The sequence below is a fragment of the Heliangelus exortis genome, chromosome 2 (genome assembly GCF_036169615.1).
Source record: "Heliangelus exortis chromosome 2, bHelExo1.hap1, whole genome shotgun sequence".
In the NCBI taxonomy this organism is placed as follows: domain Eukaryota; kingdom Metazoa; phylum Chordata; class Aves; order Apodiformes; family Trochilidae; genus Heliangelus; species Heliangelus exortis.
The window spans coordinates 48,230,092-48,248,432 of NC_092423.1; the positions used below are offsets into that span (position 1 = coordinate 48,230,092).

The 18,341-nt window shown below is 40.1% G+C and overlaps 1 protein-coding gene across 1 annotated transcript in view; it reads right to left on the minus strand.

Annotated features, from left to right (window-relative positions):
• Positions 1-2,945: 2,945 nt before the first annotated feature.
• The window catches only part of EPDR1 (ependymin related 1), a 32,995-nt gene continuing 17,599 nt past the window's right edge, over positions 2,946-18,341 (minus strand). Inside the window, exons 2-3 of the mRNA XM_071736015.1 lie at positions 8,196-8,404; positions 2,946-5,397 (exon numbers count right to left, since the gene is read on the minus strand). Of these exons, the coding sequence (XP_071592116.1) occupies positions 5,207-5,397; positions 8,196-8,404 (400 nt within the window). The 3' untranslated portion in view covers positions 2,946-5,206. The remainder of the gene's footprint in view (positions 5,398-8,195; positions 8,405-18,341) is intronic.

The window sequence follows — 18,341 nt, forward strand, 5'->3', positions numbered from 1 at the left end:
AGAGCATAATGGTGGGAAGAGCTTTTCCCTCACCTTTGCAAGTCCCATGGGAGGGTACAGAAAACCTACAAGCCTTTTGTATTGGGGACAGAGAGGTCCCTGCTAGACCCTTGGCCTGGAGAGTGGGGGACAGAAGGGACACAATGAGGAACACTGAGTCACTGCCTGGGGGGCCTGTCACAGACCCCCAGATGGGGGAAGGTGGCACGAACCTCTGCAAACCTGGCTGGGACAGAAGTGGCAGAGGCAATGGAAGAGGGCATGCTTTCTCCACTTAAAACAAAGCCACCTGGCCTAGACTGAAAGATAATTTTAGTGCAGAGGGTGAAACCCAACCCTCTCCTTCAGCATGACACAGGTGGTGTGTAATGCAGGGCTGGAAACTCAGCTGCTGCTGTTTTCAGGAACATCAAAGCTGCTTATCAGTGCTGGGCAAGCATGGGAAAAACCCCAGCAGGGAGCAGGTGAGCCCAGCAGCTTTACCTTTCCCCTTTCCCCTTTCCCCTCTCCCCTCTCCCCTCTCCCCTCTCCCCTCTCCCCTCTCCCCTCTCCCCTCTCCCCTCTCCCCTCTCCCCTCTCCCCTCTCCTCTCCTCTCCTCTCCTCTCCTCTCCTCTCCTCTCCTCTCCTCTCCTCTCCTCTCCTCTCCTCTCCTCTCCTCTCCTCTCTCCTCTCCTCTCCTCTCCTCTCCTCTCCTCTCCTCTCCTCTCCTCTCCTCTCCTCTCCTCTCCTCTCCTCTCCTCTCCTCTCCTCTCCTCTCCTCTCCTCTCCTCTCCTCTCCTCTCCTCTCCTCTCCTCTCCTCTCCTCTCCTCTCCTCTCCTCTCCTCTCCTCTCCTCTCCTCTCCTCTCCTCCATTTTTCTTCCTCCATTTTTCTTTTCTTTCTTCCCTGGCCTCAATGAAGCCTGAGGTGAGCCCAGTTAATGGTGCCGGTGGGTGCTGAGTGCATGAGCAACACCACCACACGCTGAGCGAAGAGTGAGCCCACACGTACCCCAAACACACACACATAATTTTATTCCACCTTGTAAGGCAGGGGCTGGGAACCCTCCATGACATTTCTGCAGTAATGCCTCCAGGCCTCCCCGGGCCCCACAGGCTGCAGGGGTGATGTTGGCCCAGAGCTATCACAGTCAGGAAGGCAAGAGCGGGTGGAATGCCGAATTATTTCACTTTGCAGAGTGAGAAAGGAAGGAGCTCAGAGTAGGTTTCCATGGACAAGGTGATGAGAAGAGGAATTCTTCTGTCCTCTGATGTGCTCAGCCTCCACTCAGAGGCAGCTGGCAGCAACCCCTCCTGCAAGACACATCTAATCCTGAAGCTAAACAGGCAGGTGAGCAGTCACTTACTCATTCCTGCAAAACGTGCACTGATGGACTATTTGTCCTTACTTCAAACAAAATATCATGATGTAACTATGTCCATCATTTCATTCACTATGCATCAGTTTCAGGTTTGTGCTGAAGCAGCCATATCAAACCACAAAGATCTTTACCCTAGAGGGGGTTAAACCAGTATGTACTCAAAGTAATGTCTGGAAACTTCCTCTAGCAGCTTCATAGCATCATCTCATCATTCACATGCTATATATCTGTCACCGTTTTCTGAGACTACTCATTGGGCCATAAGCTTTTCTCCCTCTCCCCTTAGAAGCAGTAAATGGCCAGAAGTGTTTCAAGAGCCTTCCAAGCTTGCTTCATTCGTTCCTATGCCTAAGTACAGATGTTTAAATCTGTGTGTTTCTGAGCACATGCCATACATGCAGCCTCCTGGAAAGGTAAATGAGGGAGACCTCACAATCCAGCATTAGTTTGTGGCCAAGGATGCAGGAGATGCAGGATGTGATGCAAGAGCCACACTGAGATCTCTCATCAGCTGGGAATTCAGGGCACCAGCAACCATGCCTGAACCAACCCTGCTCTCTCTCTGAACCAACCCTCTTTAGACTGCTGGCAAAATTAAGGTGATCAGGTCCAGATCAGATCCATCAGGTGTGTAGGTGCTCAACTGCTCCCAAAAAAAATTGAAAATGAAGGTTGTAAATGCTGTTTTGGAATTGCAGTTCACTGACCCTGGGAAGTAAAGGGTGGTGAGAAAAGAGATGCGAGGCTGCAAGGACTAAGTGTGAACACTACAATGAAATGAACTTCAAGGTGAAAAACATACTGCTTCTGTTACAGTGTCCCAAAATAAGAATATTGTACTGTTTACAGATTTCTTGACTAAGATTCTCTTTGACTATGGCTAATTGTATTTCTTCCTACATTCATGAAAGCTGGCACAGCCTGGTAAATGGCAGCACTTCCATGGTGTGCAGCATGGCTTGAGGCAGCAAAACCTGGCCCTGCTACTAGAGTTAAGCAAACTGTTAAAACAGGAACTGAACCAAATGCCCAGATCTCCTCCCCAAATTCAAACTTAACCTGTTTTGAGGTTCAGGAATGTTTGGTTAACTTTAAATAAAACAATGTTGTGTTTCTACACATCCTGCTTTCAGCGAAGCCTGAAATACAAAAATATGGCAGGCAGATCTATGTTTGCACTATTTCTGGCCCAGCTGAACCCAGGAAACACTGGAAATCTCACAAAAACATCTTTGACAGGATATCCAGCCCCCAGGTGCTGTCACTATTACCCAGTAGAATACAATCTAAGACATGTACATACAACTTTATTCTTAATTTTCAACCTAGATAAATGGGAAAAATCAATTCCCTGGACTATCACACATATGAAAGCTCAATTTTTACCTTACTGTGGCAGCACACTATATGAAAACTTTAAAGTCATATCTTTATGCTTTTTCTTACTGAGGCATTGGCATAGTCCCAAAAAGACACAGTGTCTCTTGCAGTACGTGATAACAAACTGCAGCAGGTAATAAACAAGGCATACACATTTTGTACTTAATATTTGGTTCATAGCTACTTCAAAACACAAAAAAATCCTTTAAAATACAAAAATTTGTTGTTCGGCATCTCTTTAGAACTCTTTATTTTTGCAGAGCATAAATAAGAAGACAACAGCATTGTTTTAGAGGTACATATTTAGCCATTTAAAATTGCCCTGTAGGTTACAGCAACATTTTAAAAGCACTTCTGTGTACCAGACTTTTGCAAATTCGTATTTAAAGGAACTTTTAATGTTATTGCTAGAAATGGTATCACTGTCAGCAAAACATAATTCAAACACCCTGATTACTCAGCTATCTCCTCCACCACAACAAAGTCACCCCAAACGGTACAGTACCACAGCCTCATGTTTCCTAGCCAGTTTTATTATACTTCCCAGATTCGAATAAGACACTGATATTAAGAAATGCATGTTAATCATTGCCCTAATGAGAACAATATGCAGTTAGCATTTAGGTTGTCACAAAAAATACAGAGGGCGAGTACAGACTAAATGCATTCTAAATTCAAGGAAACCCAGTCCCTCTTTCCAGCAGCATGTTTCAACGAAATAGTCATGTCTGACAGAAAAGTTTAAATTAGCTACCTACATTTTAGCAGGTATGTGTATATGCTTTCAGCAGGCACAAGGCAAAGCAAGATGCCATTCTGACCACAACTGTAAAAGTGAAATAATCACTGTACCACTCACTTATATAAAAAGCACTAAATGCCTGCCTAGCATCTCGCCTACAGAGACACCAAATTTCCCAGTGGTGCACTGCTTTCAAGCAGACAAGTTCTGGAGCAAAAAACTATGCCACACGTGTAAGAGGACAAGAATCTGGCTTTAAACGTATTTGCAAATAATAAATAAAATGCATGCTTTGACTTACAGAATAAGAGAATAAATTTCTATTGGTAAAAATGCAAAACTCATCACAAATGCCACACGTCTGAGGGCCTGAAGGCGTATCAAGATTTGGTTTGAGTTTTCTAAAGCAAACTATGTGCACTCCCTGTGCTTGTTTTGGTTATTTATTTATTTTCCTTAAGAAACTCTTCCTGCCAGAAAGTATGTGAAGATGATAAGTTTTGAAATGCTGGCTGAACAGCAAATATGGCAGGCATCATTGGAGTGGGTGCAAAAGAAAGCAAGATTGTCATTTGTGCTTAGATTGCAGTGCCTTGAAGTCACACCAGGCAGAGGACATCTAAAACCTCTCCCTCCTATTTCTTCTCCCACCTCCTCCCACTGGTCACACAGCTCTGTCTTTCCTTTGGTCCAGATGGCCAGGCACTTTGTAAACACTGATTTAGTCTTTACTAATTATGCATTAAGAACAGCTTCTTGTCACTTTTACCTGGGATTTTAAAGGTATTTTCATACCTTTTGAGTAAGGAAAGGCTTTTGAAAATAGTTACAAAATATCGAAGCCATTTAGAGTGCAGTACCTCTTAATCATTTAATCACTTTACACAGGTAACAAATACTATTGCCTTGAAAAGTGGATGCTAAGGTAAAATGACTTGAAAAATGTCTCACTGCACCCTACTGAACCAAAAGTGTAATGAATTTAAGAAAACTTTGGCTTTATTTTTGGGGGAGGTCCCTCTCTCTCCTTTCCTCCCTTTCATGCCATTCTTCCAGGAAACAGAAAAGTATTTTCTGTATGTCAGCTAGCAGTGCATGAGTAGAGGTACTCCAGCAGCTTTTCAGAAAGAAATAAAAAAACATCCTAAACATTAGACTACCAGCTTCCTGAACAGCAGGAACAAACAAAACCAACCAACCATCCAAACAAAAAAACCACAAAGCAAAACAAAACCAAAGAATGAATTTCCTTACTTTTGATGTTCATTGTTCAAAACAGAGCATTTTTCAGTTAGGGTCCTACTCAGGACACATTCCTGCTTCACTCAAGTCCCCAAAAGCAACAACAACAAAAATAAAATCTAGCTTTTCCTTCTAGATGTTAGCATTTATGCTTTGTCTTCTTGAAAAAAATAAATAATGAAACCTTTCAAAAAGGATAATCAGCCACAGTTTAAATAAATAGTATCTATAAATACTACCATAACGGTAACTATATAATACTGCAAGTGCATCACTGAGTAGATTGATGTGCTGAAAGAGATTTTTTTTGTGTTACATATTTTACTCAGCTAAATGTTTACATCCACTTTCAAGTGAAAACTCACAGTTCCCAAAGGAGCAACAATAAGCTTGAAAAATCAGGTTAAGACATCAGCAGCTGACTACGAATAACCATCCTGTTGTTTAATATTTGTTTTCCTAGGGCAGCCAGTGTCCGTAATCAGCATTCATCTTTCATCCTCCTTAGCTGGGCTGTCTGGCAGGTGCTGGGTGGGGTAAACACTGAGGGGTCAGCAATGCCCAGCTGGAGATCAAAAAAGCGAGTGGAGGTTGTCACACTGTAGTTCTTCGTATAGGTTTCCTGCACTGGGTAACAGTCTTTGACTGTGTAAACGCCGACCCAGGATTCCACTGCAACCAAGGAGAAATATGACTGCTTTAGATGAGAAGAATGAGTGAATGTGTCATGATGGTGTCAGTCAAAAAATGGCCACCCTCAGGCAGAGCCTGTAGGCTGGAGCTGCCCACAGTTCTGCTAGATGTATGATAATACTAAGAAAGGCCACAAAACAAATACCAGACCACAGTGATCTTAAACCTGAGAATGTTGGTGTCAAGCACATTTCAAATCATCAAGGAACTGGTATCTCACCTTTCAGGTGTACCTCTATGGAAGGACCTTCACCTGTGCTTTGTTGTGCTCTGCACAAGTCTGATTTCTCTCATCTCATGCCACCTCCCTGTCAGCACTTACTCACTTTACTGCTAAAGCGATGGTCAATTTTTCCAGAAGGTAAATTTTGTTGCTGTCAGCTTGGGTAGCATGGGGACATTTCATCTTACACTCTGTTCCTGACAAGTTGGAAGGTGAGATTACCGAAAACCTGTGATCCATTTCACAATGTTGGCTCTCAACATAGCCTTTGACACTCTAAACACTTAATCCTCCCAACTATGTGGGAGAGCGGATTGCTTCCCATGCACAGAAAGTTCTGTGCTTACCTACCCAAGGAAGCACTTGTCCTCTGCTGTGCTGGAGATTCCTCTGTACCAGAACTGGCAGCCATAGCATCTTGCTTCCACAGCTTTGGTACTCTATAATCTTAGCTGTCATTCTCACGCTGATGATACTCACCACATCTTTAATCCAAATAAACACAGACTTGGTTCATCTTTTGCCATCTTACTGTCTCAAGCACAGAGGGTTTTTCTCATTAGAAAGGAGCGTTCCCAAATACAATTCCACTGCCTCCATCTCTTCTTTTAACTCATTCCTTCTGTCTACCATCATCTATTGATACCATCTTTATCATGTTAATTCTTAAAATTTCTATTTCTCTCAAACATTTCTACTAGTCCATTATTTCAAGACTACACTACATGCAATGTATCAAGACTGTCCCTTTCTTTAACTTCAGTTGAAATCCACAGTGTGCTTATCTTCCTTGCTCTATTTCCCTCTCATCCTCTGACATCACCTCTACTTTTATTACTATGCCATTTTTGCAGTCAATACCATTGTGGTGGTTTACTTTGGATACCCTTCACTTCTATATCTTTCTTATTAACCACCTGCAACCTCTTCTGTGATCTTTCTTTACCCCTTCCATCGTATGTTACTTCATCCAGTTGTTTTATGCATTTCAGGTCTCTTGATAGCATAAACTTAGGAGGCTAAAGCACAAAATCACCTTCTGGAGTCATAAATCAATTCTTCTGAGGGAGGCCTGTCACACATTTTTTCAGAGCCAAGGAGGCTTATTTTCTTTCACTCAGCAGAAAAAACTTAGATACTTATTTTCTGTCCTTCCCCTCCTGTGTCTTATGCTGTACCACAATCACTTTATCAGAAATATATAAGCCGTGACAAGAAACACAGATACAGTACCTAAAGAAAGGGTGGAAAGCTGAGTAATATTTGAGCATACCTCTCTTGGGCATCCTAACATACAAAAAATATTCTGAACACAACAGGTTTGGTTTTGAGTATCCAGAAATGGAGGCTTCTTTTCCTCAGTAAGTCTTCTATCAGAATTATGAAAAAAAATCAAGGTAAAACATGCTGCTGCCAAAGTAGCCTGTATCTGCACTGGAACCTCCATAATTTCAACATAAATACAATTTTTAGAATTCAAGCCAATAGTAGCTGAAAGGTGGATGGGTAGACAACTGCAAGACATTATTTTTTTGAGTGATCATTTAGAAAAGCACTGTAGATGCAAAACACTACAAGATAAAAATCACACATCAATAACTGAATGTATCTGGTTATTAAGTTCTGTAAGAGCTCCAAAAATACTGGGTCTCAAAACCAATATTGTTGGAGCAAGTGATAGTTTGCCTCTTGTGGAATACCAAAAAGATATACTGACCAGTTTACAGAGGTCGAATGAACTGATACTTCATTTTCTATTTCATTGTTTCTACTTTCATTCAAGAAAGGAATATTTCCCCACCCTGGCTAAATGCTCAGGCTCATAACAAACCTATACAGTACGTGTTTATAACTCTAAGTATTGTCATTAGCTGAATAGTGCCATAAATTTAATGGGGGTTTGAAAATTATTTTTATACTTTTCTGGGTTATCAGTAAACCACAGATGAAATTGAAGCCAATAACCTGCTATGCATCCAAAACCTGACATATTGAACCTTGAAAAATGCAGCCTTCCTTTATGACACAGGTGTTCAGCTGCAAAGTGCAGAACTAAGCCTTTCAGATGCCTCCTGCTAATGTAGCAGAAACCAAAACTTAGGTGCCTGTGAAGGATGTCCATTGCTGCTGAACGGTGTGTTGGATCCACTCCGTAACATTTGGTAACAGTGTGTAGACACACGCTGGCACCTGTTTTGTTTCCATTATCCACACTCTAGTTTTATAGTGCCAGGTCTCCTCTAGATAAATTTTGGACACAGACTGCTGGATTAAGACACAAAATTATACTGTTCCATGCTGAAATCTGTATAATATGAGCTAAAATACAATCAAGTCCCCCTTGGACATATTTGATTCTACTGCAATATGAAACATTTTGCTAATAAAATGCATTGATAATAAAAATACATGCTGTGCATATGGTATATTTATTATTTCTTCCAGCATACTTTATAAAAATATGGAAAGCTAGGATGAAATATGAATAATTTTATTTTTCCCTGGGTAGCAGAGACAACCATTATTAAGATGACAAAAAAAAGGATGCACATACATTTCCTGGCTGGTTTTCTGTCAGACCATTCCTGTACCATAACTTCATCTCCAGGTCCCCCAATGTAGTACTGATCTTCATAAGTTGAATTGGCAGGAATATCATATGGATCCCATGGCTCTGTCAGAGCAATCTTTGAGCAGAGCTTTGTAACTTGTTCAATCTGAAACATCACTGCATCTTTGTAGAGCAATATGTACTCAAAGAATCTGAATGATAAAAAAAAAAAAAAGCAGTTATTATATATAGTCTTTTTCTATACTAAGCAAGGAGCATTGTCTTTGACTTCTCAGTATAAGACCATTTTCACTTGCATTAAACTTTGCCAAACTTTGAGAAAGACAAACCAAATTTCCCATGCTGAAAGGTTGTCTCCTCTGACTCTTTCCAAAATAAATAAATCAGGATGAACTGGTTCAGCCATTTCTGAGAACAACAGAACAACTTTTCTGAGAACAACTGAGAGAAAAACATGTTATTATTCCTAGTTTTGTTTTGGCTTTTTAATAACTGTTTCATTAAAAAGCTCTAGTGCCTCCATGTTTTGGAGAAAGGACTTGAAATTTGGCAGGGGAAAAGTTTTTATTAAAAATTGTCCAGATTTGGCTAAATTATAAGACTTCAAAAAATCTGCTTGCATTGGCTGGATACATTCAAATCCCCATGAATGTGGTAGAGCCTTTGTCTGTGATAGTTACATCCCATCCTCACAGATGTTCCTCCATGGCAATCCATGTAGCTTTGGTGGTGAAGGGTCCATGGTCCCAAGTGCAGAACTGAGAGTCTCATGGTAAAATTTCTGGACTCAAGAAGTAACTAAAGGTGAAAGCAAAGGAGCAAGATAGACAGAGATAGGGAGAGCTAGGTGGTGAGGTCAACAAAATGGATAGTTAATAAAGATTGAAATACAATCTTCTATAGAGTATGAAGTAATCAAGTCCTGCTCTGCAAAATAATAAACCTCTTCATGGATATTTTCATTAGTCACTAGTCACAGTAGCTGAGTCTACCATGAACACTGAAACCTTGCTTCTGTGCCAGAGTCTTCCTGTAAATATCACAGCTCAAGTTTTTGGCTGGAGCCTACTGCTACGTAGTGATTCTAGGGAAAAGGAAGGGATGGCATTAATTCCCTTGAACAGCTTCCTCTTGCCTATCTGTAACAGTGTCTTTTTCCACATGTAATTCCTTGCATTATTCATCCTGCCTCCGTTTCCTGAATAAAAGAAAACGTGTGGGTGTCCTTTGGACTCTTCACAAACCTGATAGTAGCCCCTAACAGTATTCATCCTCTGCCATCAGCAAGATGGGAAGCTCGTGAGAGACAGTGCATAATACATGGCATTGAAGAGATACTGCACAGAAGATAGAGGGGACATCCTCTGTGGCATTTTCCAACTTCTGAATGTTTCTCTTCACAGTCTTCACATTCTTTTGGGAAGGATGTAGAGTTTACAAAAAAATAGGGCTGACGACAAAACAATTTGAAGTTTTGATTGTTGCACTACACAATTGCATTAGACAGGAATTACTTCCCCCTAGCACTGACACCAGAGGCATTTAAATGGTACACTATGAGAAGTGTCTAAGCACAGTTAGGAGGATCCAAGCAACATTCCCACCACTTCTTGAGAGGGTCATTTATCCAACATTCCCATTTATCCTGTGGGAAGGCAGGCAGGCTGAATGGCATTCGGGAAACTGAGGGGTGACAAAGAATGTAAAAGGGGGCAAGGGTTTGACACAAGGTAAGCTGGGGCATGCCTCTCACACAAGACCTTGCACAACACAGAAGGCAGCTTGTCCCATGTTGTGCGAAGGACTCAGTCACCAGGAACTTCCCACACGACTCACACAGAGAGGCTGACAAGCTGCAAGTTTATGTAGTAGCTTCCCTGGGGTATATTGTTCTGCCCATATCATAAAATATTCCTTCTTGTGTGGCAACTTGGAAAAACTTAAACTCATCTGCCATCTTCTTAGTCAAAGGCAATTTCTCCATGGTCATGATGTGCTACTGGTTCCTCACATAAACCCAAACCTGTGACAATGTAAGGGCATATGTAACTTTTATATCACTTCGGTACAGAGAACACACTCACAAGAACACCAAAAGACACTTATTTATGTGTTTGGAAGCAGGCTCTAATGGCTTAACTACTGTTCAGCTGCCTGCCCAGCAGCTGCTGTAAAAGTGGGCTGGGGAATGCCTTACAGATGAGTCTACCAATGTGTTTGAGATATTTGAGTGATACTACAGTTATTTTGTGAAATAATGAAAAGCAACATAATAGCGAGCAAAGCACTACAAACTACTGGGAGTAAAATTTAAACAACTACATTTCCTTTTAATTTTAAATATTACTTTAAAATTAGATCACACAGACAGTTTACCTGCATTTTTAGCAGTACTTTTTGCACGTTTCCTTTCTCTTTATAATTTCAAAATTCCTAATGATTTCATGGAATAAATATCTTTTGTTCTAAATTTTGTAACCTGCGAACTGATACCACTGCATGAGGGTCATGTGCCAAATGAACACTACTTCAAACTTCAGTCTGACAAATGTGTGTATTTAACTTCCAGCACATGGAGAGCCACTGGGACTTCAACAGATAGATGGCTTTAATAATTGCAGAAGGAAGGCCACAGCCCCAAAAAAACCCTACTTTCTTGACTTTGCCATCTTCCATGCAGACAGCAAGATGTGCATTATGAAACAAGAAGGAAAAGAGAAATTAGAAAAATCCAAACAAATCAAAATCATCACCAAACATCTCTCTAGCACCCATTCTTCAGAGCAAGAGTCTCCACCAGCTCCATTTATGGTTCTGGGAGAGGCACAGGGAACACATGTGGTGGAAGAGACACCAGCTGTATGATACGGTGCTACAGCTCCATGTGCACAGGATGGGAACTGCAGAGATTGTGGCTCTGCTCACTGTGCCTGGTAGCCCTGGAAAGGCAGAGAACAGGATTTACATGGTTATTATTCAACCCTGATTCAACCTCACACTCAAGTTTTACAGCTCTTGTGTGTTTCCTGGAAACAGCAAGCAGAGAAACTGAGATTAACTGCATATGAAAAGTGAATTGTTAAGATGTTGTTTTATAAAGAGAACTATTTACCAGCCAACATTAATAACAAACTATGCATGAACATAAAAATTACGATCTAGTATATTTTAAAGCGAAATGTTCAAAAATAATTTCCTTGTTTTTCATTTTTTCCTTTTTTTTTTTTTTTATTTTTTTTTTATTGGCCAAGTCCTAAGTATACTGCCTCTATTTATTTTAGGTGCCTGAGATTTCATTGGCTGTTTGAGAGGGAGAACAGACTCCTGAAAATAAGTCTTACAAAAGAAACTGAAGATAAAATTATTTTTAATTAGTTTAGGTTTTTTTCAGAAAAAGCAACACGTTTTCTGCCTGTGCCAACCACTAATATTATTTTTAAAATAATTTCATTCCTTAAACTGAAACTTCAAGAAACCCCAACCTGTTCACTGGGCACCTTCAAACAGAGGAGTTATTTGGACAAGCTACCCTATTTGCCTGATTGAGATTATTTCACTTCCTTTCCTATCCTATTCCACCCTACCCTGTCCTATGGCTCCCACCCTTTGTACACTACACCCTTAACAGGACTCTCTTATGGTCCTTAATACTCCCTTTGTCTGTGCCTGAAAATGGATCAATTCCAGCACATTAAGACAGAAACATGGCTTTTGCTCCTATGCTTTAAAAAAAGTCTTAACACTGGAGCATATCCTGTGCAAATAATTCCATTGACTTTGCTGGAAGTAATCATGCCAGACATGTGGGACACATGCTGAGTTCAGTACTCTCTTTTCCCAAGCTAGGGAAGGAATTTTTCTGAATAAGAGACCAACTAGAGTCAACGCAGGGACAGGATACCAAGCTCACACAACCACTGAGGAGAAGCACTTGTGTAGAGAACATACTGTGAGGGGTGTGCATGAAAACACCATCTCACCTCTGAGATTCCTCCTGAAATTTGGGAGAGAGATAAAGGTGTCTCCAAGGAGACAGTCCAGATAACACAGAGGCAGAGTCTTGGACCCTCATAAATTACTGAAACTCAAAGGTCGCAAGAATCCCAAGGAATGCTTGGGGAAGAGTGACTGGAAAGCAGCCTAGTGGAGAGGGATCTAGGAGTAGTGGTGGCTGGATGGATGTACATGAGCCAGCTGTGTTCCCAGGTGGCCAAGAAGGCCAATGGCATCCTGGCTTGTATCAACACCAGTGTGTCCAGCAGGAGTAGGGGAGTGATGGTGCCCCTGTACTCGGCACTGGTGAGGCCTCAGCTTGAGTATTGTGCTCAGTTGTGGATGCCACAGTATAAGAAAGGCATTGAGATTCTGGAGCATCTCCAGAGAAAAGCTACAAGGCTGGTGTGGGGTTTGAAGGGTGTGTTGTACAAGGAGCCACTGAGGAACTGGGGTTATTTAGCCTGAGGAAGAGAAGGCTCAGGGCAGATCTTATTGCTGTCTACAACTGCCTGAAGGGAGGTTGTGGAGATGCCATTTTGGTCTCTTCTCCCAAGTAACTAGTGATAGGACGAGAGGAAATGGGTTTAAGTTGTGCCAAAGGAGCTTTAGGTTGGATATTAGGAAAAAAAAACTGGCATCGTCTGCCCAGGGAGTCACCACCCCTGGAGGTGTTCAAGAAGTGTTTAGATGTGGGGCTACAGGATATGGCTTAGTGGTTGTGGTAGTTGTAGTACAGTTGGGCTCAATGAACTTGAAGGTCTTTTCCAACTTTAATGATTCAATGATTCTATGAGACAAATAAACTTATTTATTGACTTGGATTATTGTTCTGCATGTTATGAATGCAATTCAAAGCAATGAATTATTTTTTAATATTTTTCAGGGAACAAAAAAATCATTAGATTTAAGACCATGCAGTCAGCTCTGTTTCAGGTACTCAGTCTGCACTGAGTCCTGCCAAAAAGTTCCCTATGTTGAGGCCCTTCCCAGCTGTCTGCCCTGATGCATGCTAGGATCCTGCTCATCACTTAACACATCTGCCTGGCTCCAAGGGTTTACTTCTGCACTTCCAAAGCCTTCCTCGTGAGCATCAAACCTCACAGGAAGGAGCTGCTTGCTGTGTAGTTGGCTTTGTAGTGACTCAGAGGAGGAGAAGTGCTGGCAGTGGCATGTCAAGACCCACATGATGTATCAAAGCACATCAAACAAGGTCATTTGCTAGAGAGAAGCAAAATAATGGTCTGAGGCTGAGACTGGGTAAAAGAAATTCCTTGTGTGCTAAATCTGGCTCTGCATTGTTTTGCTCTGTGGCTTTGGACAAGTAACTTAAGACTACCAGAGCCTTAAAATGCTATTCTTGTTATTTATTTCTTGATTGCTGTAGCACCGAAGAGGCACTAATCAGGAATCAAGGACCAGCTGTGTGAGGAATTGTATTGACAAAGAACAAAACCACAATTCCTGCCACAAAGAACAATGGAACAAGGGTTCTTGTAAAAAGACATATGGGGTTTCATGCATCCAAGGCTTCAACCTGTTGATTCAGTTTTCCCAGCTGCAACTCTTCCATCCTTCGAACTCCGAGACCCATTAGCCAGGACTTATATTACTTAGTATTATACAGCAATTGAAAAATGAAAACATAATTTAATGTATGATTTGTATCAGAGACATTGCATTACTCGGGAGGGAGGGAGGGAACAGTATTTGCTCTTCAAGGTATCAAGTTGAGGTCACTGAAATTATTCCAAAGCTAACTTTGCTTTCTCTTTTGAGATTAACTGAAAGCTTGAAGCATCTATCTGCCTTTGTGTTACTATGTATTTGTTTGCCAGTTCTGTTTGTAAAAAGGAATTTTTGAACACTGTGAACGAATTTGGAGACAATTCTACCTAGCAGAAGTTTGACTAAAAATATCCCAAATTATATGTTCTAGTGTGCACAGACAGGTACATGCCAACTGGTAATTCTTCAGTTACCTTTTATGCTCTTGATACCATACCCACAACAATATCATTATTTTTTACACATTTATTATTGAAGAAAGATGTACTGGGAGAACGAGAATCTTTACTAGAAGGATGACTACAAAACCTCATCTTCTCAGCTCTTCAGATTAAGAACATTTTCAAGGGAGTGAAGCTGCCAAGCAGACATGCAGACAGTTGATAAACACTCATCAGGTTAAGAACATTCATCTGCTTTTGGAAAGCTCTGGCGAGCTCTTTTCAAAACTGAGAAGCATCCGTTTTCCAGTATATTTCTGGGAACTCCTTTCCTCTTTCCCATGAAGTTTTCGGTAATTTCAGACTTGTGTTTTTCTTCTGGTGTATCAGACCTCAACAACAACAGTAATTTACCATATTTGCTCTCATGATTGGCAGTGGTGCTGGACTATGGTATATGGTACAAATACAGTATTGTGCAAATACATGTGACAGCAAATGTAATCTGATATTGTGTAAAAGCAGTATTTTTTAGTCTGACTTAAATCACTCACAGACAGTAAATCACTCACAGACTTTTTTTTAATTTATTTTCAAAGTCACAAAGCCCCTTGAATCAGGTATCTAATTAGTAAAGTATATGAGGAACCTTAACAGCACTACCAGTATTCAAAGTAGAGAGTATTAGGCAGTTTAAGTCCTGTTAACTACTAAGTTCACGTAGAAAGAAAACCTTAAACACAGGAATCAAAAGCTGGAAAGTCAAAGCTACACCAGGTAAAGAATTACATATTTTTATGACTTTAATTATGACACTCAAAAAAATTATGACACGTATTAGCCTTTCAATTGTTTCCCAATAAATCAGATTAGCTGCTCTGGCAAATACTAAGGGCAATTAAGTCCTTCATCAAGAACAATGCTTCCCTGCTGTTCTCTTTTGTCTGTTTGACACTCCCTAATAATCAGTCTGATCCACCAGGTTCCATCCTTGAGAACAATGTAGCCTAATTGAAGTTGAAATTCAGGAAAACTATAAAACATTGTGTTTAAGGGAGCTGTGTTTTGCAAGAGCTTAAAAGGTGCACTGTATTTAAGAGACCATCCATATGTTTCTGTAAGTAATGGAGCCCTCAGTATAGAGCATAGCTCAAAAAGAAAGGAATAGATGATGTGGCCAGAATATCATAATGCTTTCCAACAAACCAACAGAATCACCTCCTAGGGAATATGGTACATACTAGCAGAACCACATGATATCATAGTATACTTGTCAGAAATCATTTTTCTGTCCTGTGTTAGTAAAATAATCTAGTACAGTGAAGCCCTGCTGCCTTGAGAACATTATTATTATTAATAACAACAACAACAACAAAACAACAACAACAACAAAACAACAACAACAAAATAACAACAACAACAACAACAACAACAACAATAATAATAATAATAATAATAATGGTTTCTGGAAAATCATAGCAGTGCTCTCCCAAAAAAAAAAAAAGGAGGAAGGCCTCTCAATATATTCTAAGAAAACATAGGAAGTACAGAACAACAAGAAGGAAAATTATAAATGTACATTGTAATTAATTTATTGTATTTCTCATCCTTTTTGTCAAAAGAAAAGTAATTAACTCAACTGAAAGACTGCATGCTCAAAACTGAGATGCGGAAATGCTCTTTTGAGTATGCAATTATACTAAGGCACTCTATGAGCTTGAAAAAAATGTAAGAAAAAGGAAGAAGAAATTTAACATGTAGAGAGTGACAGAAAAATTATGGTTACAATGATTGAGAGTATCTCCAAAAAGAAAAAAAAAACAACACAAAAACTAAAAGATAAAAGATTACCTCTGTGTTTCTGTTTTTAATTTTACCTCTACTCCCCAGATTTATCTGGATTTTTCACACTTTTCTCTGAATCAGGACTGGAGATGGGATATTCTACTGGATCTTAACTCTGCCCCAGTATGATAATATGTATTTTGCACATCAGAAAGACAAAGTAGAATGAGGTCCCTAATAATGAATAGTTAAATAAAAAAGTTAAATAATCTCCCTTTTCTAGACACTGTTTTAGGATTAAAAGATTAACAAAAAATAAACACCAGTTTTTCAGCTAGGACTGGGCACTGCATCTTCTTCCACATCTTAACATCTGTGTATGAAGAGAGAAGAATTTTCAGATACCACGAATAGGGACTATATTGAATTCAGGAGATCTATATTACCCTTCCTTCAGACTGTTAATCCCATCACTCACATACTTGACTCGTTAGCTCCTTTTCAGTATGCATTCCTGTATAAAAAGCAATCACAAAGAAGCTGGAGGAACAGATTTTCTTTTTGAACAGTAAGTACCTATTGTGATGGAGCAAACCTTTCTTTTATAATGGAATATTCCTTGGAAAATTTTGTAAGGGTATGCGCTTTTACCAGATTACTGCCACAAGATGTAATGATTTCCATCTTCCACCTGCAATTATTTCCTTTAGAGGGATGATTCAGGTCTTTCAGATATCTGTCCAATGTAAAAACCAAAAAACACTAGGTCAGTTTTCAAGGGAGTCTGGAAGTCAGGCCAGCTAGGATAATCAGACAACACAGTTTGAAAGCTAAGTACACTTTAACTTTCTAACATCTTTATCCAAAGATCTGAGTACAGCTTATTTTTAAATAAACTTTGTAAAAGATGGAGATTCACTTCACTGGAAATAAATCCAACCTGAAGTCCTGGCAATGCACTTCATTCCCCCTCCCCAACTTCAATGTAAAAATAACTTCATTTCCACCAGACATCTTTGTGCAGGTGTTTTTCTTCTTCCTTCAGCAGCTATCAGTCAAAAGTAATATTGTTTGCTGAGTGAGTGAGTAAATAAGCTACTAGATTCAAATACAAAGTGCTGGTGTCTTAAAAATCTAGATGGAGCTGACTAAAAGTGTGCAAAATGAAATAATTGCAGGAAAGAAAGGAATGCCTGTGTGAAAGAAAACATATAATTAGGGAAAGATGTTAATTGCTTTATAGTTCTAAAGAAAATGGCATTCTGAACACATACCATTAAGATATGGCACAGTACACAGTAATGATTTAGAAAGTTAAGGCTACAGTAATGAGATGAGGTCAGGGTGCTAATGCTGTTCCCAGCTTTGGATGCCACACTAAATGGGACATATAAACAGATGGGATATAATCCAGAGAACAGCAAGAATGTTGTGTTTTTTTAGAAATGGGACCTATGAAGACACTGAGCATGTTTAGTCTACAAAAGGAAGACTGAGGTAGGACACATGATAAGCTGTCCAGAATATAAAAAGCTAAAAAAAGAATACCAGTTGTTCACCATGTTACCTGAAGGTAGTGTTGGAAGAAAACAGCATCACTTTCAGCAAGCAGAGTTTACTTATGAGATACTCCAAAACCATCTGCACAGATGCCTTCTTACATTCCAGCTTTTACAAGAACTGGTAAGAAAACCAGGTGCCAGAGATATTCCAAATAAAGCTTTGTTTCTCTGGGTTGGAGAAACAGGTTATATAGTGACTTGGAGACTATCCTAGCCTTACATGGTCAGTGATTAGCAGGTATCAATGGCTGCTCATGTCTTCTGGTAACAGACAAACTTAATCAGTTAGTTCTGATATTATCAGTTTTGTGACTTGGATCCTGGCCACTGCTACCTGTCCAGAGATACTGAACAACCTTTGGGGGTCACTTTCTGAGACACCTCAAAAGCACTGGTGGCAACTGTGCACCCTCCCTAAGGAATCTCAGTAGAGGGCTGAGCCTCTATTTTATTTCACATGGGAAGCCTGGGATTCAAAGGATGGTGCCATGTCCTGCTCACTACTGGTCCTCAGCTTTGTTTGCTTTTACAGGTAATCCTCATTACACCATCACATTGTTTTCAGTACCTGAATGAGTTAAAGACAAATACTGTCTAAAATCATGATTGAGGAGATAAAATTCAGTGATACACTGAATTCTCACTTCAGCATTCACAGGTCAAAGGGAAGAATTAAAAGGTTGAGTTATCTGATAAACTGCTCTTCACAAAACTTTTTTTTTTTTTTTTTTGTTCCTCTACTGTGTTATTGTGCTTTTTGTTATTACAACTGTCAAGTAAATCAGAACTTCTCTGCCTTTTCTGGGGGGCTTTCAGCAGCTGACACATGTATTCTGCCT